The sequence below is a fragment of the Stegostoma tigrinum genome, chromosome 18 (genome assembly GCF_030684315.1).
Source record: "Stegostoma tigrinum isolate sSteTig4 chromosome 18, sSteTig4.hap1, whole genome shotgun sequence".
In the NCBI taxonomy this organism is placed as follows: Eukaryota; Metazoa; Chordata; class Chondrichthyes; order Orectolobiformes; family Stegostomatidae; genus Stegostoma; species Stegostoma tigrinum.
In genome coordinates this window covers 33,100,735-33,124,173 of record NC_081371.1, presented here as the reverse complement: position 1 = coordinate 33,124,173, position 23,439 = coordinate 33,100,735, and the positions used below count along the sequence as shown (strand labels likewise).

At 40.9% G+C, this 23,439-nt stretch overlaps 1 protein-coding gene across 3 annotated transcripts in view; it reads right to left on the bottom strand.

Annotated features, from left to right (window-relative positions):
* The window catches only part of mdfic (MyoD family inhibitor domain containing), a 47,831-nt gene extending 25,627 nt beyond the window's left edge, over positions 1 to 22,204 (bottom strand). Inside the window, exons 1-3 of one of the 3 annotated variants that reach the window (XM_048548291.2) lie at positions 22,083 to 22,204; positions 20,868 to 21,002; positions 10,237 to 10,371 (exon numbers count right to left, since the gene is read on the bottom strand). In XM_048548291.2, coding sequence (XP_048404248.1) covers positions 10,237 to 10,371; positions 20,868 to 20,952 — 220 coding nt within the window. In that variant the 5' untranslated portion in view covers positions 20,953 to 21,002; positions 22,083 to 22,204. The other 2 variants (XM_048548289.1, XM_048548290.2) reach the window with 2 other exon arrangements.
* Positions 22,205 to 23,439: the final 1,235 nt, after the last annotated feature.

Here is a 23,439-nt window from a genome sequence, read left to right as displayed (position 1 = left end):
CTGTGGGTGCTGGGGTACCCAACCATTCATTATCCTTGTCGCTTTCATGTAGTAGAGGTCACAGGTTTCAAAAGTTCTCTTGGAGGCGGCTTGGGGAGATTTTTTTTTAAAAGAATGACCTTATGTTTAAATCTCAGAACATCATCGTTTCACTTGCATTCTTGAGAGCTTATTCACAATAAACTAATCACAGAATCTTTGAAACCCAGCAAAAGGAGATAATTCAGCCCATCAAGTCTGCCCCAACCCTGTGGAGAGCATCCCACCCAAACACACATCCCCAACCTATCCCTGCAACCCCACATTTAGCATGGCCAATCCACCTAGACTGCACATCTTTGGACTGTGGGGCGAAACCAGAGCACCCGGAGGAAGCCCCCGCAGACACAGGGAGAACGTGCAAACTCCACACAGCCAGCCACCCAAGGCTGGAATCAAACCTGGGCCTTTGGCGCTGTGAGGCAGCGATGCTAATAACCACGCCATTGTGCTGCCATCTAACTTTCCTTCTGGGGTGTCTAAGATTATTGTTATTGTAAAATGTTCTCTCTCCTCTTGCACTGTCCACTTCCTTTTCAAATCTGCCATCATTACCTTTCAGGCCCCTTTGGTGATTGTCCTCACAAACAATCTCTAACTTCTCTTCCTTCTCCAGAGTCTATTGGTATTTTGTCACAACAAAATCCATATCACCTATCGCAGATATGGGAGAGGGAGCTCTGAAATAGAGACAGGGAGGGGTGGGGCTGGGAAAGGTAGGTGGGATGGTGATAGGTGAGTGGGGATTGGTCAGTGAGGTGGGACGGGCAGATAGGTCAGGTCACTGAGGCCGCCTGCAAACTGGGAGGAGCAGCACCTCATACTCTGCCTTGGGAGCCTACAGCCCAATGGCCTAAGTGTGGGCTTTACCAGTTCCAAAATCTCCCCACCCCAGGCCTCATCCCGTGACCAACCCTCCCTCTCATTCTGCCTCCTTTACCTGACACAGCCTGTCCATCTACCCCCCCACCTATCTGCCCCTCCCACCTCACTGGCCAATCCCCACCACTGTCTACCTGCACTCACCTATCACCGTCCCACTTACCTTCCCCAGTCCCACCTCCCCCTCTATTTATTTCAGAGCCCCCTTGCCAGTCCCCCATTTCTGAAGAAGGGTCCTGACCCGAAACCTCAACCTTCTGCTCCTCTGATGCTGCCTGACCTGCAGAGTTCCTTCAACTCGACACTGTGTTACCTTGTTTCAATTGTATTTTTTTCTAGGGGGAGTACTGTAAAAAGGGTCCTTTGATGTTGTTTTATATTGGAATTTGTAAAGGAGTATTTTGTGATTAGTGGCACATACTTTTACTTTGTGTTTACAACTCTGAATCTGTATTAGAAATGAACAGTTTAGTTTGCTTCATCTCATGGCTGTTTTTTTCAGTTTATAAATGTTTTTTATTGTTAAAAGAAGATCTGCAACTTTGTGCGATTACATTTTAGTGAGCTACGACATTATTAAAACAAAAACATAACATGTATCAATCCATGTTTCAGTCTGGGATTGGACTTGTCCAGTAATATCAACCAGGACCATAACATATGCAGATTAGAGAAGGAGAGGGGATAATCCAACCTTGTCCAATGCTAAATATGAACAATTTATGGATTATTCTTTCTCAAATATCAAAACCAACTGTACAGATATCTCAAACAGCATTAAAAAGAACAAAAACCTTAGATCCTGAAAATAAAACAGAAATTACTGAAAATACATAGATGATCTGATATCTTTATGGAGAAAAGACAAGTTACTATTTTAGTTTGAAGTGGTCTTTAAAGGCTTTTAACTACAAATAAGTTTTAAGTGCTGAATGACCTGCTGGGCATTTTTATTTATATCTTCAGCCACACGTCCCCTTTTCCTTCTCTATCCAATCGTTGTACATATCACTAAACCATTTCCCTATCTGTGCACCAATGTTCGTCATGCGCATCTCCTTGGGAGGTCTGTTGAAAAGCACCTAAATCTTCTTCCAACCCAACCAAATACCCTTGTCAATTTTGCCAAACCTCAATAAAAAACCTCAATGAAAGTAGAGCCAAAGTGAACTGGAAAAACAAATGTCAAAATATTATACAGAAATATTTATTGACTAAGAAGGATGTATCAATCATAGCAAAAGAAGTTGAGGGATGTATCAAATCAAAACTAACACTGAACAAATTTGCAAAGATTAGTGGTAGTTCAGAGATTGATCAAATTTTGAAAACTAGTAAATAATGACGTCATTACTGTTGATCCTCTCGAGAGGGTCAGAGGAATTGATGGAAAAGAAATGACAGAGATATTAAAAGTGGTATGTTGTGTCTGGGCTCAGTGTTGAAAACTGAGAAAATTTTCCAATGTTACTTGAAAATCAAGAGATGAACCAGAAGGAAGAACTTAATATAATCACCATTACTGAGGAAAATGACCTTGGAAAAACAATGAGACCTGAAGATTAACAAGACCTCACAGCCTGATAGCCTACACTGTAAGACCTTAAACCAAGTGGCTACAAAGATAGAGGTGTTGCTTATAATCTTCCAAAATTCATCTGATTCTGGAATAGCCACACCAGATTGAAAAACAGCAAATGTAACTTCTTCATTCAAAACAAGGAGGGGGAAAGAATGCAGGAAACAACAAGACATCTAGCCGAGCATCTGACAATGGAAATTTACTGGAAACCATTATTAAGGAAGTCAAAATAGGATACTTATAAAATCGTCATATAATCAGGCAGAGTCAACATCCTTAGCATTTCCAGAAGGCATTTGATAAGCGACAATATAAGGGTTAATAAGAATTGATTAGCCAATAGGAAGCGGACACCTTCCAATTCCATTTTGATTTTGTCCCCTCCCCACCTCTCCCTCACCTTTGATAATAAGGCTTCGCAGTGGGGTTAAAACTGTTTCAGAGATAGTAGGAACTGCAGATGCTGGAGAATCTGAGATGACAAGGTGTAGAGCTGGATGAACAAAGCAGGCCAAGCAGCATCAGAGGAGCGGGAAGGCTGACATTTCGGGTCTAGACCTTTCTTCTGAATTTCTGAAGAAGGGTCTAGACCCGAAATATCAGCCTTCCTGCTCCTCTGATGCTGCTTGGCCTGCTTTGTTCATTCAGCTCTACACCTTGTTATCGGAGTTTCCTCCAGCACAGTTTTTATTTTTCCTAAACTTTTCGAATTTTGCAGTTATCACCCTACTTATAAGTCACAGGATCTCATATGTCATTTTATCAACCTGCCCTGCCACCTTCAACTATTTGTTCATACACCCCCTAGCGCCCCTCTGCTTCTGTACCCCCTTAGCAGTGTATTATTTGGGTTAATTTGCAACCCCCAATATACTTCCTTGTAAAATGTATTACTTCAAATTTTGTGTTAAATTGTGCATCACAGATCCACACTTTGCTTTAAACTCTTTTGGCCACATGTCCAGCTATTCCATTAACTTGTCTTTGTCCATTTGAAGTCAATCATAATTCCCCATCATTGCAACTGCTGTTGTTTTGCAAGTTTTGAAATTGTATACTGCACACACCAATCACTGTCAGGACCCTACGCCAACAAAAGCTGTGGCGATAGTAGCCCGACTGCTGTACTTTGGGGAGATGAAATGCAGACTGGGTGACAGCTTTACAAAACACCTGCATTCTGACTGCAGAAATGACCCTGAATTTCCTGGTGCCTGCCACTTCAACATATCATTGTGTTCTCTGCTAATATCTCTGTCTCTGGCTTACTGCAGCGCTCCAGCGAAGTTCAATGAATGCTGGAAGAACAGCATCTCATTTTCCATTTGGGAGCCCTGTAGCCTTCTGGACTTGATACTGAGTTCAATCATTTTAGGCCCTGAGCACCTTCTCCCATGTCCTTATCCCACACTCCACAAACTAGGCCTAGTCATCCAATGGGCTGCTACTAATCGCAACCAATATCTCTCTCGCTCTCTCCCTGGGCTCCATCTCCATCTATCATTCCCTCCTCTTCCTTCTCCCTTCACCCTTTATCTGGCATATATACCAACCTTTTCCTAGCTGCTGTCAGTTCTGAAGAAGTCACTGGAACTGAAACATTGACTTTGATTTCTGTCCACTGATGCTGCCAGAGCTGCTGAGCTTTTCCAGCGATTTTGTTTTTGTTACTATCCTTCCATATTATACAGAATTGTCAGTTGGATTCCACCCTCACATCCATGATTTGTACTCTCAATTTTCTGATTTAGAGGCAAGAAAACCTCTATTAAGTTAATGGAGGTCAAACAGTGACTTTACACTTGTCACTTCTTTGTAAATAACCACAGTTGCTGTACCAAAGCTGATATCAAAAGTGTAGTTTTCTAATGTTGTTATGAAAGTCAGGATTTTCCACTAGAATGGAAATCCTGCTGGAAGTGTGGCAGGATGAGTATGACTCATATCCGATGTTGTTGGTGCTAACATTGTTCAAATTAGGATCAATTTAATCAGAATAATTTTAAATTTACTCCTCCTGATTTGAAAGCTCACCTTCATCAAAATAGGCCATGTTTTAAGACACGCAGTAGTGCGAAAAGAAGCTGTTAAAAGTATGCACTTTGACTACAGCCAATACGTTGTCTAAATTTTAAATTGACATTGTGCTGTCATCAAGCCTATTATCCTTCTTATTTGTGAGTTTCTGAGAGGAAAAGTTCTTCCTGGCTCTATGACTGGCTTACAAAACTATCTGTTCTTGTCCACAGGAACATAGGATTTGGGAGTAGGAGTAGGACATACAGCTGTTTTGAGCCAGCTCCATCATTTATTAAGGTCACGACAGATCTGATCTTATTGTGATATCAACCCTACTTTCCTGTCTGCTCCATTCATTCCCCATAAACCTTGGAGTGCCTTGTCAATCAAGAATCTATCCAATTCAGCCTCAAATAAATTCAATGACCCCAGCCTCCGCTGCTTTTTAAGAGAAAAGAATTCCACTTACTAATGAGCTTCTGAGAGGGAGAAAACAATCTTCTCATCCCCAACTTAAAAGCTGTGTGTCTCATTCTTAAAATCTCTGTCCACTGTTTGTCCTCACAAGACAGAATATCCATCCTGTCAAATATCCCCAAGAACCTCTCGTGTTTCACGAAGATCACATCTCATTCTTTTAAACTCCAATTGTTGTAGCTCAACATCCCAATGTAATATAAACTTTTCATCTTAGGCTATTTTAGAGGGCAATTAAGAGTCACCCATATTGTCATAAGTTTGCAAACCAGGCCAGGTGAGGATGGTCCAAGTAAAGATTTCCTTCCCTAAAGGTCAACAGTGAACCAGATTTGCTTTTTGTGATGGTCAATAGTATTTACACTGTCACCATTGGAAGTTTTTTTTTTATTCCAGATTTTTGAAAATTGAATCCACATTTCCTAGTCTGCAGTGGTACAGTTCCAACCTACAAAGCCAGGACATTAGCCTGGGCTACTGGATTACTAGTCAAGTGCCATCACCAGCCCATGTTTGGTGTCTTCATCCAAGTCATTCATACAGACCACAGGTAGCTGTGGAACCAGCATGGATCCTGTGGTACACCACTAGTTGCAGTTGGAACTGCAAAATGTTGTTATGTTATCCCTATCCATTTTCTCCCCCTTGGTCCAGGAACTCCCTACCTACATCCGTGACACCACCCACCTACTTCGCAGCGTCCAACTCCCCGGTCCCCAACATCCCATCTTTACCGAGAATACACCTCCCCCCAAAAATGCCATCCCCTAATCCCAATTCCTTCGCTTCTGCTGCATCTGCTCCCAGGATAAGGCATTCCACTCCCGAACATCTCAGATGTCTTCGTTTTTTAAGAGCCACAACTTTCCCCCCCTCAGCGATCGAGAACGCCCTCGACCATGTCACCCACATTTCCTGCAACTCATCCCTCACACCCCCATCCCTGCAATAACAAGAAAAGCAGAATCCCCCTCGTCCTCACGTACCACCCCATCAACCTCCGAATCCAACGCATCATCCTCCAACACTTGGGCCATCTGCAATCCAACCCCACCAGCAAAGACATTTTTCTCTCCCCACACTTATCTGCTTTCCGGAGGGACCGCTCTCGGATTCTCCAACATCTGCAGTTCCTATTATCTCTCCCTCACCTTTGGTGGTTTGCATTGCTCTTAATGCAATTTGCATGCAAATTAATCAATTGGAAAACATGGGTGATTTACTAGGAATGCTTAATAAATAGACAGAGAAAAAAAAGCATAGGTAATTTGGTGATGGAAAACAACAAAGTCAGTTTTGTGTAAGTGCACTTCTGGATATTAAAGAAAACAGTAGGGATAACGAGATAACAAGGTGTAGAGCCATTGGGCTGTAGGCTCCCGAGGCGGAATGTGAGGTGTTGCTCCTTCAGTTTGCAGATGGCATCATGGTGACACTGGAGGAGGCCTAGGATGGACATGTCACTGGAGGGTGGGGTGGGGTGAGTTACAGTGGTTCGTGGCTGGATGGTGTTGCCGTTTGTTGCGAACTGAGCGAAGGTGCTTCACAAAACAGTTTCCGCTTGGTTTCACCGATGTACAGGAGGCCACATTAGGAACAGCGAATGCAGTAAACCAAGTTGATGAATGTCCAGGTGAACCTCTGTCTGATGTGAAAAGTTTGTTTTGTGCCTTGAATGGAGGTGAGGGAAGGGGAGGTGCAGGGACAGCTGTGGCACTTCCTGAGATTGCAGGGAAAGGTGCTGGGGGTGGTGGGGTTAGTGGGGAGTGTGGAGTGGACTGAGGAGTCGTGAACAGAGCAGCTCCTACGAAAGGCAATAACCCAACTCCCCACATTTGTTTGTGGGGTTGGGTTGTAGGTGTGGAGAATGTTACATTAAATATGGTGGTTAGTGGGGTGATGTGAGGACAAGGGGGATTCTGTCTTTATCTTTGTTGGGGGGCAGCGATGTAATGGCAGAGGTGTGAAAAACGCAAGAGATGTGTTTGAGGGCATTTTCGATCACTGGAAGCGGGGTAGCTGAGGTCCTTGAAATAAGAGGAGATCTGGGATATCTGGGAGTGGAAGTGCCCACCTTGGGAGCAGATGCAGCAGAGGCAGAAGAATTGGGAGTAAGGGAAGGTGGGCTAGAGGAGGTATCGTCTCGTCAGCTGCAGGAGTCGGTGGGCTTGAAATAGATGTTGCTTTCAAGGTGGTCACCAGAGATGATGACAGAAAGGTCCAGGAAGGAGAGAGAGGTGTCAGATGAATTTGAGGTTGGGTGAAAGGTGTTAGCAAAGTTGATAAACTGTTCAAGCTCTTTGTGGGAGCACAAGGCAGCGCTCATACAGTCATTGATGTAATGGAGGAAGAAGTGGGGGCAGTGCCACTGTAGCAGCCGAAGTGGGACTGTTCCATGTATCTTACGAAGAGGTGGGCACAGCTTGGGCCCATGGCCACCCCCTTCGTCTGTAGGAAGTGGGAGGAGGTAAAGGAGAAGTTGCTAAGGGTAAGGACGAGTTCAGTAAAGTAGATAAGGGTGTTGGTGGAAGGGACTGGTTAGACCTGCAAGACAGAAAGAAACAGAAGGCATTTAGGCCATCCGTGTGGGGGACACAAGTGTAGAGGGATTGGATGTCCATAACAAAGAGGACGTGTTGGGGCCAGGGAATTGGAAGTTTTGGAGGAGGTGGAGGGAATGGGTTTTGTCCCAGATGTAGGTGAAGAGTTCCTGGGCCAGGGGGGGTATAAACAGATTTGTGGTAAGTGGAGATAAGTTCAGTGGGGCAGGAGCAGGCAGAGACAATGGTTTGGCCGGGGGCAGTCAAGTTTGTGGATTTTCAGAAGGAGATAGAAATGGTCGGTGCGGGTTTGGGGAACGATGAGGTTGGACGTCACCTGAGGTGATGAAGTTATGAATGGGTGATCAATAGTACTAGAAAATAGCACTTGCAGAGCTATAACCTGCTCACCATGCTCAGTCTGGATTCTGCCAGACTGCTCAGCTTCTAATCTCATGACAGCCTTGGTTCAACTACCCCCGATGTCAAGGCTGCATTTGGCAGAATGTGGCATCAAGCAATCAACGGGAACCAGGCAAAAACAAAAACACTCCACCGGGTGGAGTCACACATAGGACAAATGGAAGATGGTTATTTTTGCTGAATTTCAGTCATCTAAGCTCCACGACATCTGTCAAGGTGTTCTTCAAAGTAGGTTCCTAGACCCAGACATTTTCAGCTGCTTCATCAATGACCTTCCCTTCATCACAAGGTCAGAAGTGTGAACGATAACTGACCGATGCGCAATGTTCAACAATGTTCGCAACTCCTCACATGCTGAGCAAATCCATGGCCAAACACAACAAGACCTGTATCGTATCCACCATAACAAGTGCCATTTATGTCAGAAAGTGCCAGGCAATGAATAAGAATGAATCTAACTATTAATCCTTAACATTCAAAGGCGTTACCATCACTGAATACCCTCACTATCGACAAAGGGATTATTACTGGTCAGAAAAACTAAACTATCTATACAAATAGTGCGTCTACCAGAGCAAGTGAGTAACTCATCTCCTGATTCCCCAAAACCTCACATCTGCAAGGCACAAGTCAGGAGTGTGATGGAATACTCCCACTTGCCTAGATGAGTCATCCAGCTCCAACGACACTGAAGAAACTCAACACTATCCAGGACAAAGATGCCTACCGATTGGCACTACGCCAACAAAATGTTCACTTTCTGCAGAACCTACGCTCAGTAGTAGCAATGTATACCTTGTGCAAGATGTATTTCATCATTTAGAGTACACCATCTACAAGATACACTGCAGCATTTTCGCACCTTCCAAACCAATAACCACTACTAACTAGAAAGTCAAGGACAGCACACACATGGAACAACACCACCTGCAATTTCCTCTCCAAGCTACTCAGCATCCTGACTTGGAAATATGTCACTGTTCCTTCACCGTCGCTGGATTATAATCCTAGAATTTCCTCCCCAGTAGCATTTTGGGTTTACCTACACAGACAGCCTGCAATGATTCAAGAAGGCAAAATCAAAAATTTCCAGGACTAATTTACTGTTAGATCAGCATTTCACATCTGAAACGTTAACAGTGATTTCATATTAACATCTACCATCAGTTGCAAGTCTATATGAAGCACTTGAACTTCAGTGGATAGAAATTTGTTTGCATTGCATCTGTACTTCTGTGCAGGCATTGATTCCACTGCTAAATTTTTGTGGATTTTTGTTTTCGAAAGTGAGTTTTTACTGAAAATGCCACCACCAGGTTGCAAAAGCAAAATGGGAGAGTGGCATCCGATTGAACGTGTCAAAACAACCATGTACACGAGATTTCCTTTCAAACACGTATTAGCACAACAGATGGTTCGTGGCAGCCACTTCTGCATTTAGAACGTTTACCTGAAGGAATTTCAGACAGGCTTCTAAAATCAGGCATCAGTTCTCTTAGATATGGTTATTATGACTTAATATCCTTTTAAGACCCCTTTACAAAATTAATCGCCAATGAGTAGCGCAGTGACAGGCCTTCCAGATTTCTCAACTTTGCTTTCACATTTCCATTTTGCTTGACTAAAATTGAACCGTAGAATTGCTTTTCAAAGAATACTTCCTAGAACTCGCTTCTAAAATAAATGTAATACTTGTTAACTTAGGTAAATTCACTAGAAAGAAGACAAGTGAAGTGAAGTATATGAGATTTTGATTCAAAATTGTGCTTTCCATATTGAAAGATGTACATACTAGTATGAATTTTCTTTCTACAATTTATGACAGGAAACTGAGAAATGAAATTTATAGATTAGAACTGGTCTAAACTCTCAGAATGTGAAACTGTGTACTTTCATCAAGCTGCCAATGAATGTGTGCCAGAATCATTTCACCAAAGCTTTTTTGTTCCTCAAAACAATGGCAACAAATCTGTAATGCAAACATCATCACAAGTGTACTCAAGTTTGACAATACGCACCATAATCAAAAGAGCAGTGCTGACTCAGCAGTACCTGTAGCACTTGCACAAACTGTTAATGCACTCAGACAGTGATCATTCTGTTAAAGCAACTCCCGTTGACTCATGTTACTTTACTGACATTATCACATTTGACACAAGTTAACTGTATGTCAATATTGCCACCATTTGTAATTGTGGTATTATTGTAATACTGTCAGACAGCAATTTGTTCCAGAATGCACTACATTAGTCAAAAGACCTTCCACGCACTTACTTCTGATGAGGTCACCAGTAGTGTCATTCACCAGGGCTGATGGGTGCTCTGCATCCTGATGTATCACCCAGTTATCTGGTGAAGGTAAATCCCCCTGCTGCGTAACTTCTCTCCCCTCCTCATGTTTTTTAGTGTCTGAAAGAGGCAATTATTCAAAGTTTTACTAATTGGATATCTTAAATAAACAATGTAAAATAACATGTTTAGTTCAGTTTACACAAACAAGTTTTATGAAAATGCTTCCTTTATGCTGGCTGTACAATAAGGCAAGGGTACTAGGGATATCTCAAATATTTGAGCAAAAGTCATACAACCTAGTTGTTTTAGCTGATTGTCGATTTTGTCTTAAATTTGATGGAAAATAATTTTACAGTGTATCAGATGACCGACAACACAGCACACCTAAATAAAAAAGAAAATCAATTATGGAGTTAAGAAATATTACCTTAGAACAATAAGGCAAAAGAAATTGGAAAAACAATCTTAAATCAATCCTGTACAATGATGGAATGGAATCATAAACGTCAGCATTGTCGATATAACAGCAGCATAACCAACAAATAACAATTCAGAAGATTAAACCACCCTGATTAACCGCTTTTTTGAGGAAAGACAGTTTGACAAAATTCTATAATGCTTGCTATTTGAGATCAGAAAAGACTGGGGATTTGGGATGAAACCTGGGAGCAATAAAAAGTTTAAGAGTTGGTGGTAATAAATCATTTTTGAGAATTTATGTCACTAAGTAGATTAAAGACAAATGGAGTGCCCCAAAGATTGACAGGGAACGAACAAAGCTGCTCTAAATGTTCATTCATTAACAGTTTGGATTCAGAATCTTTGTGCAGCCTGGTCAAGTTTGCAGAAAACAAGAATGGTGGAAAGGGTGAAAAGAAAGTGCAAAGAATACAACTCAAGATCTTAAAAAAAAAGTTAAACACAAAAAAGTTAGATAGAGCATAATTGGAACATCAATAAAAGATAAAATGCGAGGTAAACAAATATTCAGTTATACAAATATGAAGATCAAAAGTAATATAACACAACACAAATTGGTCTGAAATTGATAAAAAGGTGGAATTGAGAGAAATCTAGGGTTTTAGCAAACTCCACATTCAGCTGACTTGACCACAGCTGGCCAGCTATCAACAAAGCAAGTTTAATACAAAATGACAGTGGCAATAGGGCAGAAGATATGCCTGCTTTAACTATAAAATGATCTGGTCAGACCTCACCTTAAATACAATCAAGTGCTGGAAGTGATTTAGAAAATAACTAAGTATCAAATATTTATTGCAGAGTGGTAAGGGAAAAAAATAAAGTAACTTGGGCTCACCGAAGAACCACATACAGAGCCATATAAAATCAGAAAAGGTAAACTTAGAACACAATTTCAAGCTTCTACATGAAAGTAAGACAAGGGTTTAGCTTCAAAGTAAAGTGCAAATTTAGAAGTGACGACAAGAAATTGTTCACACTAAACATCATGGATAGGGTTTTCAGGTTGATAATTTGAAGCGAAATCCTTGAGATAATCTGAAACAGTTGAATATCACTCTGGAAGTCATTGGGGTCTTCCTGGATGGATAAGCTACATTGGACTGCAAGACAAATCATTTGTAATATAATTGGGAATGTTCAATAAACCCCAAGACAGCCAAGGTATGACTAATTCTCCCACATCAACGAAAACTTTTTCTATATCCTGTTTGCATGTTAGAGAACAAGTAATGCTGATTATTTGATATGTAAATCCTGTAAATCTCTGACACTCCAACTTTATATCCATTGTAATTATTCTACACTTTCTTTATTTCAAAACTACCAGGTCAATGCTGCTCCTGAACATTTTCAGATTCACATTTAGCATCCTACATACCATTGTTCCTCTCCATTGTCAGCAAAGATTGCATGGCAAGTATTATCATCTCTGATTCAATTGTACAATTTTTGGTCTGTGCCTCAAAACTGACACCCTTTAAAGTATCTCAGTTTTACATTCTAACAATTCGCAAAATGTTAAAATGCCAACTTGGCATTACTATTTATATAGCATGTTTTAACTTTGGTTTTGTATTTTTAAAAGAAAATTTGAATCATGATACTTTAACGGATACTCTCAAAGGTTCATTCTATATTAAAATGTAATCATACAAAGGGCATTGAGTTGAGGAATGACACTGAATACCACAAACATGGTTAGTCTGATGTTCACTGCAGATTCCTTTGGTTGGTGTAGTAATTCACATTAAAAATCCTGATACTCTATTTGCTTGTCAACTTATTTTTAATACCTTTAACTGTCCATTATTTATCATTTTCCAACACACCATGTGGTACATATAGAGTTCCATGGATTGCTTATGACACTTTTTAAAAGAGACGACGAGGCTAAATTTAAAATAAAAATTCAAAAAGCTCAGATAATGACATGTTATTGCCTTCAATAATTGGCCACTGCAACCTACAATACAACCGAACGCAGACTTTGATGTTGCCAGGCTGCTGGCTGACCTGAGGCAGCTCACTGAAGGGATTTGGAATTTTGGGGCACATCAATCACTTGCCTGAGGCCTGTTGACAAAGTGGAACAAAAAAAAGAGAAGGGGAGGCAACTGGAACGAGTGGGTGGCGGTAACAGTGTGGCACAGCTCTCATGGAAACTAATTAAGAATTGAAGGACTGGGTAAATGTGTGCAGGCAGAAGAGCCAGAAGAGGCAATTAATTAAAGAAATTACTTGTTTAATGATGATGTTTTAAAGTCCATTGGTTGTCTTCCAAATAGTCTTGGTTCCTGAATGCAGTGGATTAGGTAACTCAGGTTTGTAGACTGTGCATTTATATTTATACATAATGCCTTTATTTACATATACAAAATTTAGTGCAGGTGCAAGCTCTGAGCACATTTCTCTCAACATCAAAATATCACACATGGCCTTCTGCCCGATGGACAGACAGTTTCTGTTCTCAGCATTGATTACTTTCTGCCTGTTTGACACCCAGAAAACAGATGTGACTCACACCAAATTTGTACAGTGCTTTATTGACATACATGCATGCAGAGAAAACACCGCGTCCGCATGGGCAACACAAGACTCCCCAAGATGGTGCTCTACTCCCAACCCTGAACCAGCGCTCGATCCCCAGGCAGACAGAAATACTTCATGGATACCCTCAAGGCCTCACTGGCAAAGTGCGGCATTCCCACAGACACTTGGGAATCACTGGCCCAAGGTCACCCAAAGTGGAGGAAGAGCATCTGGGAAGGCATCGAACACCTCAAGACTTGTTTTCGGGAAGAAGTGAAGCTAGGTGAAAACAGGGAAGGAGCGCACCGGCACACCAACACCCCACCCACATCTTCCGGCAACCACCTTCTGTCCCAAGTGTAACAGAGCCTGGGGTAGCTGCATCAACCTATACAGCCACCTACAGACTCACACTGAGTGGAAGAGAGTCATCCTCATCTGCGAGGGACCACCAGTGATGATGGTTATGCAAATAGACTAGTCAGAATAGTCAGTTGGGTCATATTAACAAGTCCCCTCATAGGTTTTCTTAGTGACATGTTTCGCTTCAGGAGATCTGTTTGCATTTCTTTTTTACGAAAGGTTCTCTTCTTTTTGTTGATGAAATGTCCTGCAGTACAGCAATAGGGAAAAAAAATGTCCCCAGAGGATCTCTTTAATTTGCAAGCACATTTCAGCGCTAATTTTACAAGGCAATTCACTCACACGTGCCTGAATTTGTCCAGGCAAACTACCAATGTCATCACCAATTTCAAAAACTATTTTTCAAAAGTAGACCTAAGAAAAACAATTAGAATTCCATGGGACGGGACACATTTACATGTACAGACTTTTATATGGCATCCAGAATCTCTGGTTTAAATATTCTTCATTACAAAGAGTCCAGCTATAGAAGTACCTGCAATAAAATAATGAAACTAAAACAAACAGAAAATTCTGCAAATACTTATCAGATCAGGCAGCAACTACGGTGAGAAAAACAGAAATCAATAACCTTCTACTCTGCTTTGAATACTGCCAGCATTTTGCTTCTGCTTCAAATTAGCTTTTTCATGTGATAGTAGGAACTGCAGATGCTGGAGAATCTGAGATAACAAAGTGTAGAGCTGGATGATCACAGCAGGTCAAACAGCATCAGAGGAGCGGGAAGGCTGACGCTTTGGGCCTAGATACTTCTTCAGATTTTGTATATTGACAATCTGAAGAAGGGTCTAGGCCCAAAACGTCAGCCTTCCCGCTCCTCTGATGCTGCTTGGCCTGCTGTGATCATCCAGCTGTACACCTTGTTATCTTAGCTTTCTCATGGGTGTTTTATGAAGCTACACAATAATGAACTCATGAGTGAACACTGTGTCCCTGCCACCAGAATTCACAAAGACTCTGCAAAATGGAAATAAAAACCTAAATCTTAGAAGATTGTTTTCATAAAGCAACCAACTGGTCTTAGAAAACCACTATTGTCAGTGAGCAATTGTTTGTGAAGTTCTCAGGACAATATGACTTGGAGCTAAATTTTTCCATCTTAGCCAAAAACGTGCTGACGGAGTATACATAAACATCAGTCCATAATATGTTGACACAAGAACTTGGTAGAGAGTCAGTGGTCCATCCATTAGACAGTCATATGTCACATCCCAGATCCACAAATAGGCATTCCCAAGAATTTCCAACACTTGACATTTAAAAAGACCAAGTCGCATTTATGAATTTGAATAGCGTTTCATAGAATATTGTGTGGTCACAATTTGGAGGAGCGGGCAGCAATGTCAAAATGGAAATACAATTCAATGAATGGAATATTCAAAAAAAACGTAAACAGTAAAAGCTTTACACTCCTGACTAACAAAGTAACAAAAAAAAATTCAAGATGGCAAATGCAGTGATCTACTGACTTACCCACTCTTTTACAGAGAATGGTAAAGGCTGGAAATGAAAACATGATGAGGGACTGGGAAAACCCAAAGACAAAAGTTCTCTGGTCACCTTGACAAATCTCACTCTACATAGGAGTTGAACTGTTCTCTCCTAAAAGGTAGTGTGGCATTACTGCTGTACTAAACAGGATAGACTTTGGGCAGAACTAGCGACTCCAGACAGGGCACTGCTGGAAATCGACAGCAGCAGAACCAGACTCGAAAATACAATCTGTATCATCATGACTCAACATATCCATCATGCTACCAGCTGGAGATCAACCCTAGTTCAAAGAAGAGCATGGGAAAGAACGCAGGAGCAGCACCAGGCAGATCTACAAATAAAGTATCAACTTGATGATGCTACAGCACAGGATTACTTGCATGCCAAGATGTGAAAGCAGCATGTGATAGACTGGGTTAAGTGGTGCCTCAAGCAATAGTCCCCAATTTATGGTCAGCATTTCCACCACAGTCTTGAATAGTGGAGGGAAATTAAACAACTACCAGAAGCAGGTGGCTCTGCAAATCATTCATGATGGAGGGAACCAGCTAATGTTCTGAGCAGATCTGTAGCTCGGGCTGTGGATGATTTTCTGGTTAATTAGTTTGCAGACGTTTCATCATCCTGCTGGGTAACATCATCAGTGCAGCCTCCGGTGAAGCGCTATTATGTTTTCCTGCTTGTTATTTAAACTTTGGAGTCCGTTGGAGTTGATTAACTCACTTCCAGTTTTTATTTGCAGTGGTGTGTGTACACACACACACACACACACACACACGTATATTTATATGTCAATAAACACGTCCAATTAGACCCTTTTTACACACCACTGCAAAGAAAAACCGAAAATGAAGTAATCAACTCCAATGGACCCCAGAGTTTAAATAACAAGCAGGAAAACATAACAGCACTTCACCGGAGGCTGTACTGATGATGTTACCCAGCAGGGTAAAGAAACAGCTGCAAACTAATGAACCAGCTCAGCAAGCTAACCAACCAATCAGCATTTTAGTTTAGAAGATTGGGGCTGAAAGGTTTGCATTCATCTTCAGCCAGATGTGTCAAGTGGGCAGGCTATCTCAGGCAAACAGAACTGATATTGCTGGAGAAATGCAGCAGGTCTGACAGCATCTGTTGGAAGAAAGCAGAGTTTCGAGTCTGGTGCCTCTTCATCAGTTACTGCCCCATAAAGGCAGCAATTGACTGCCTGTGGTGAATTTGGAGTCAAAGGGAAGCAAGGGTTAAAACTTTCTGTCGGCTGGACTTGTGCTTAATACAAAACAAAGATTGATGGTTGTTGGAGGTCATTGATTTCTGCTCCAAGACATCACTGCAAGAGTTCCACAAGGTCATGCAATAGTCCTGACCATCTTCCAGCTTCTTCAATGACCTTCCCCCCATTATAATTTCAGAGGTGGGGATGACTGCACAAATTTCAACACCGTTCATGATTCCTCAGATACTGAAGCAGTCCACGTCCAAACGCAGCAAGATCTGGACAACATTCAGGCTTGGACTAATATGTACCAAATAACATTCAGGCCTCAAGTGCCAAGCAATGAACATTTCCAACAAGCAATAACTTAACCATCTCACCTTGGCATTTAATGGCATCATCCCATTGAATCCCTCACTATCAACATCCTTGCAGTCTCAATTGACCAGAAATGGAACCAGACAATCTATACACTGTGGCTACAAGAACAAATAAGGGGCTGGGAATTCTGCTGTGAGGGCCTCACTTCTGGGCTCCTCAAAGCCAAACCACTATCTACAAGTCAGGAGTGTGATGGAATTCTCTCCACTTGCCTGGATAAGTGCAGCTCCAAAAACATTCAAGAAGCTTAACATTGTCCAGAACATCGCAGCTCACCTGATTGGAACTTTTTCTAACACTTCTGAACATTCATTTCCACCACTACCAACCCACAGTCGCAGTGGTGTGTACCATCTACTACATACATAGCAAACAACCTACCAAGGCTCCTTAAACAGTATTGTACAAGTCCGTAGCCTCTACTCACTAGAAGGGCAGCGGCAACACCACCACCTTAATTCCAATCCAAGCCACACATCATCCTGGCTTGGACCAATATGCTATTCCTCCACCACTTTTGGGTCAAATTCCTGGAACTATATTATTGGCAGCACTGTGGGTGTTCCTACACCAGATGAACTGCAGCAGTTTAAGTCAGCAGCTCACCAATTCCTTCTCAAGGGCAATAAATGCTGCCCTAGTCAATGAAGGACACATGGCCTGAAGTTAATATATTTTTTAAAAGATTCCTCTTTGTCAAAATTACAATAAGAGCCCCAAAGATATGTGCACTTGGGTGAAAATATACAGAACATCTGTAAAATTGTAACACAATCAACAGATTTTAAGCCCTGATGCTCCAGCAGCTATGCAACTATCTCCCCTTACTGACATCAGGGATCTGATTATCTCACCTTCTGGGTCTCATGGAAACCCAAATTATGCTGATATTTTTCATGATTGTTTATGGGTAGATATTACAGTGACTTTTATCCACAAGTAGTTATGTAGGTAGTACTGCTTCCATTATAGTATTAATATCAAAACGTACATCACTGAACAAACACGACCTTGTGGAGAACCAGTCCAGAGGGCATTAACTATCATATATAAAAACCACACAAAATGATTTCTGAAGAAGGGTCTAGGCCCAAAACGTCAGTTTTCCTGCTCCTCTAGTGCTGCTTGGCCTACTGTGTTCAACCAGCTCGACACCTTATTATCACAAAATGAACACATAGGTTCTTCAAATAATGAGAAATGGAAATAATATATTAGACTTTACTATGAGAGGTTTAGTGTATGAATAAAAGAAATCTTGCTGCAATTGTATAGTGTATTGCTAAGTTCCCAATCAAAGTAATATTTGTACTTTTAGTCTCAGCATCTAAGAATTCCAAGCCTGAGAAAGGTCTCCGAAGATTGCAACAGTTCATTAGATTGCTTCATAGGATATGAAGATTGTGTTTTGACGAGAGACATTTTTGAGGAACTGACAGAAATTACGAAGGATTTTTTTTCCTTTCCTTGCTGAAGAGTCTACAATTAGGGGATACTGGCCACATCCTGAGACTTTCTGATCTGAGATAAAGAAAAATTTCTTAGTTCAGACCTGGCAATACTTGGAAATCTCTGCCCTAGACTGTTCAGGTGTTGACTATATTCAAAGCAGAAATCAACAGATTATTGGGATGGGAAACTGGAGTGGAGCTTGAGAATCAGTCATGATTTTATTACACAGCACAGCAGGTTAAAGGAGCTTTATGATCTACTCCTGTTGCTATGTTCTTCAGTAAAGACCATAATATTTTACTTGATTTAACAATTAGAAGCAGTTTCTGTATTCAGAAGAGTGATGAGAATGTGGAACCCAGTACTACAACGTGTGTTCAAAACATTTTAGCATAGATGCACATAAAGGGAAGCTAGAAAAAAGCATGAGTGAGATGGAAAAGATATGTTGCTCAGGTGGGATGACAGAGTGGGAGCAGGCTAATGCTGAATATTAGAAGCAAAATGAAACATTTTGGCACGGAAATTTCTTTGTAATTTTATAATCTGTAATTAAGTTTATAGAGGTGAAAGGACAGTGAGCTAAACATCTGTACCGCTAAATACACCTAGATTTGTGTATGTTGAAAATTTAAAAACCTTTAAAGCTCATCTGAAATACAAACGCATAATATAAATGCAAGCTAACATGGTAGATGTTCCAAATCAATTTAGAGAAATCAAATAAAATCTAATATTAAACCACATAAGATGATATTAAGGACAACAATCACAAGAAGTCTGGTTGAGGAGCAATGTTCTTTAAACCTTTTAAAGAAGTAGAGAAAAGTTGGGAGCTTTGGACACAAGTTACAGTGGTGAAGGTATCCATGACTCAGTGTATGGTTATTGGTGATGGAGTTAGAATCCAGTTTGTGCCAGACAGCAGAATTGAAGCAGTATAGATATCTCAAAGAATTGAGAGACTAGGAGGTAACAGAGGTGGAAGTGGTAAGGGCATCCAAAGGGATTTGAAAATAAAGGTACTTGTTTTGAAATAAACAAGAGTGATGCTTAAACAGAACCTTGTTCAACATGGACAGTGGAGTTTTCGATGAGCTTGAGTTCATGGAGGTGTAAGGTGGGAGGCTAACAAGTAGTAATCAGGTGAGAGTTTCGGTAGTAACCAAGCTACAGTCTCAGTTCAGTTACGTAATGTGGTCTTGGTGATCATGTGGATTTGTGTTTGAAAGTTTATTCAGGGTCAAGTGTCACACTATAATTGTGGACAGTCTTTTCCAGACTCGGGCAGTTGTCACAGTCAAGGGCTAACTGCACCAGTCTAGATAGCCCAATAAAAAGTGAAAACAAATCACTCTTTGTAGTTTATATACCTAGAAAATAGCAGAATTATCAACTTCATAATATCCAGGTCTTGCTAAACCCTTATTCCTCTTGCTAATAAATTTAAATTGTTTTGATGATGCCAAATAGTACACTTCCACTGACACAAATTTACCAGTTCTACAAATATGTTTCATGTTTGCTAACAATGTAATAATAAGGCCATTTCATTATTCAAAGAAACAATTCAGTGAATCCACAGTTCACAACAATTGAAGGGTTTAAAATAAACAAAATAAATAAACAAACAATAGAAGGACTCCCGAAATAGCTACCCAGCACATAATTCATTATGAATTGCCAAGATTAAGCTTCTGGCTGCGAATCAGGCGACACACCCAAGCACCAATTCCATGCACGCGGCAATCCCTCTAATGTTTATTTAACTTTCATATAAAATTCCTTATCTAACTGTGTGTGGCGTTAGCTAGAGAAATACATGACAAGATTTGGATAACATTAAACTCAAATCCTCAAGGAAATTACTTAAAGGAAAAGAAAGGTCAATTTCCACAACATGAACTTCAAGCAACTTTTATACAATGGTTTGACATATTTTGATTTTGGCAGTAGTTTTTGTTTTAAATTTACTAAATTTCAATGTATACCTTACAGACATCAGGAGGAATTCCTTCTACAACAAAAAATGGTGTTTAGATTTTACTATGTAGATAGTAAACATTTCAAAATCGTACCAATACTAACATTTAGGGATACACTTTTTTGGAATACAAATTATGTTCAAGTACACACCATAGCACAAGTGAGAGTGTAATTCTGAAAGCAACTACTATGCTCAGGTGTTAGGTATCTCAGTTTGAATCTCAAATTCTTCAGTGTAAATCAACACAGCAATTTGGCATGCATTAAAATCATCTAAAACAAGCCAAACAAAAGATTTGAGGAAACTTATAAAAGTATGACAGCAAGATTTCGAACTTGAACATGCTCCAAAGACCAAGTATAGGTTAGATGCATATTTTAAAAGCTCAAGTCTCAATGAACATCCTGAAACTCTTCTAATTCTTACATCAGTCAACTGCACTTGTGAAAGTATGAAAGCTTGGAACTTTTTTTTATAAAATGATTAGAGGCTTAATAGATTTTAAAAAGTAATGTTAGTGAGGAAAGCACTTTTAATCAATTCCTATTGTCTTAACTATGCATAATTCAAATCAAATATTAGACTTCTTTCCAGTTGAATTCCCCAATTGTATGTACTTGCTGGAGTTTTATAGCCAAGTTTCCTTACCATCAGTGTGAAGTAAAAGACTGTTTTCAGTAAAAATGTCCTCTTCTGGCCCTTCAGGCCTTGGAGGTTCTTTCACCCGGGACATCTGCCAAGCAACTCACTCAGGCACTGATGCCAGAAACGGAACCAGCAATCCTGGGAAATACAAGCAGAAAATCTCAAAACTACTAGAGCAGTTGACCTTAAAAATATGTAAAAACAGGATGCCGGGCTCCAACTAGTCCTTCAATTAATTTCAAAAATTACTTCTACGTCTCCACTATAAGCTACGTCAACAGTTGTTCCACAATCTTTTTCAAAAATGCACGAAATATAGTTCTCCTTAAACGAAAATAATTTCGGGGAAAGCATTATTATTTACTAACAATCTTGCATTTAGATTTTTAGCTCTATAGTTTCCTTGGGTTACGTACCTACAAACCATTCCCAACCTTTTGTTTGTTTTTCCGAAGGTGATTTGATTACATCAATCAACAAAAAGAAAGTTACAAAGTCTCCAAACGACACCACTCGGTTATCTGTTACAGCCCAGACCGTGTTCTGCAATGAGCATTGAATGAAGCCGGATAGCCAAGCTGCGACCAAACCTGCTGTACTTACATTACTCCTCTGCAACTCATTTCTTCACAAGAGAGGTTTTTTTCCCCTCTTTTTCTCCCCAGACCACAGTTTTCATCATTTCCGGATGCCAATGGTATTCAGAGCTGGAGTAGAGCCATGGCGAGTGCAGGGTCCATACGGCTGCCGCTCACAATTGGCTTTAACTCTAAACTTTTATTTTACACTTGACTCTTAATTTGATTTATTTGCATTTTCACTTACTTCCGTTCTCTGACAAATTGTAATCAAATATATTTCGAAATCAAAGTTAGATTCAGACGGTACTTCTATAAATGCTAAAGCCAAAGAACAAAATATTATTCGGGTTTAACATACTGATACTGTAAAACAGCTGATTCATTTGCCGGGTTTAAAAAAGGTCCTACAACGTCCCGACGTATGTTGCGATATCAGACACAGTCCATCGGTTAACGCCCAGTGAAAGTCAAGGCCCCTGAAAGGACTGGATTTAGATATTTTCACTTGAAACTTTAGCAGAAGTTAATTACTGGGTGGAATATGTGGCGGCAGAAAGAAACTATTTTCATTCAGTTCTACACTTTGAAAGTATGCCGTCGCAACGCTGTTTACATTATAAAAGTAGGCACAACTTACTCAAATGATGCCTTTACGCGTGCAGTGACTAAAGCTCTTCCAAAACAAACGTGTAATTATCTCTGATCCCAAACGTTTCATTTCACCGTTTTATCTGTTCGCTTTCAGTGCCGCTCCTCGACTGAGATAAAGGTAACTTTCCCTGCCCCTTTCACCAAGGCTAGAAAATTCCACTGAGTACTCAATATGCTTATCTCCAAACATTACAATTACAACATTTAAAAGGCAAGTGGATGGGTATGTGAGTAGGAAGGGTTTAGAGGGATACAGACAAATGCTGGCAAATGGGACTAAATTAATTTAGAATGTCTGGTCAGCATAGACAAGTTGGACCAAAGGCTCCATGCTGTATATCTCTATGACTATTCAACTTCTTTTCTGTACCATCTTGAAGAAATTATTCTGTTCCCTCTGGAAAGACTTCAGTGGATCTCCATTTCCCAGCAGACCCTCCCTCCCCTATTTCTGAAGAAGGGTCCCAATCCGAAATGTCAGCTTTTCTGCTCCTCTGATGCTGCCTGGCCTCCTGTGTTCCTCCAGATCCACACTGTTATCTCTGACTTCATCATCGGCAGTTCTTACTATTTTATCATGGTTTCTCGTTGATTGTATACATATGATATATTCAGTAATAAGGGCAAGAAAACACCCCAACACTTAGACTGTCACATGCCCGTGGACGCCTCAGATGGAAAATCCTCTAGCTTTTCAATAATACTTGGGAATGAAGTGGACAAGCCTTACACATGCACAGGATCTGTTCAGACGAGCAGGAATGTGACAGACACCTGAAGGTGCTGAAGAACGCCCTCTTAGGAATGGGTTATGAAGCTTAACTCATCAATCACCAGTTCCAGTGTGCCACAGCGAAATACCCTAATGACCTCCCCAGAAGACAGACATGGGATACATGCAATAGGGTGCACTTCATCATCCAGTAATTCCTGGAAGTAGAGAAACTACACCAAGTTCTTTGCAGCCTTCAATACATTATCGATGACAAGAGCATCTCGCCACAATCTTCCCGATGCCTCCATTTCTCGCCTTCAAACAACCCACCAAACCTTAAACAGACCATTGTTCACAGCAAACTACACAGCCTCAGGACAACATTGAGCACAGCACCACACAACCCTGTTATGGCAACCACTGCAAGACATATCAGACCATCGACATGGACACTACCATCACACGTGGGAACACCACCCACCCTGTGCACAGCAGATGCTCATGTGACAGCCAACATTGTCTGCCTCGTACGCTGCAGGCAGGGTTGCCCCAAGGCAAGTTGTATTGATGAAACCATGTAGATTCTATGACAACGGATGAATGGACACCGTGCATCAATTGCCAGACA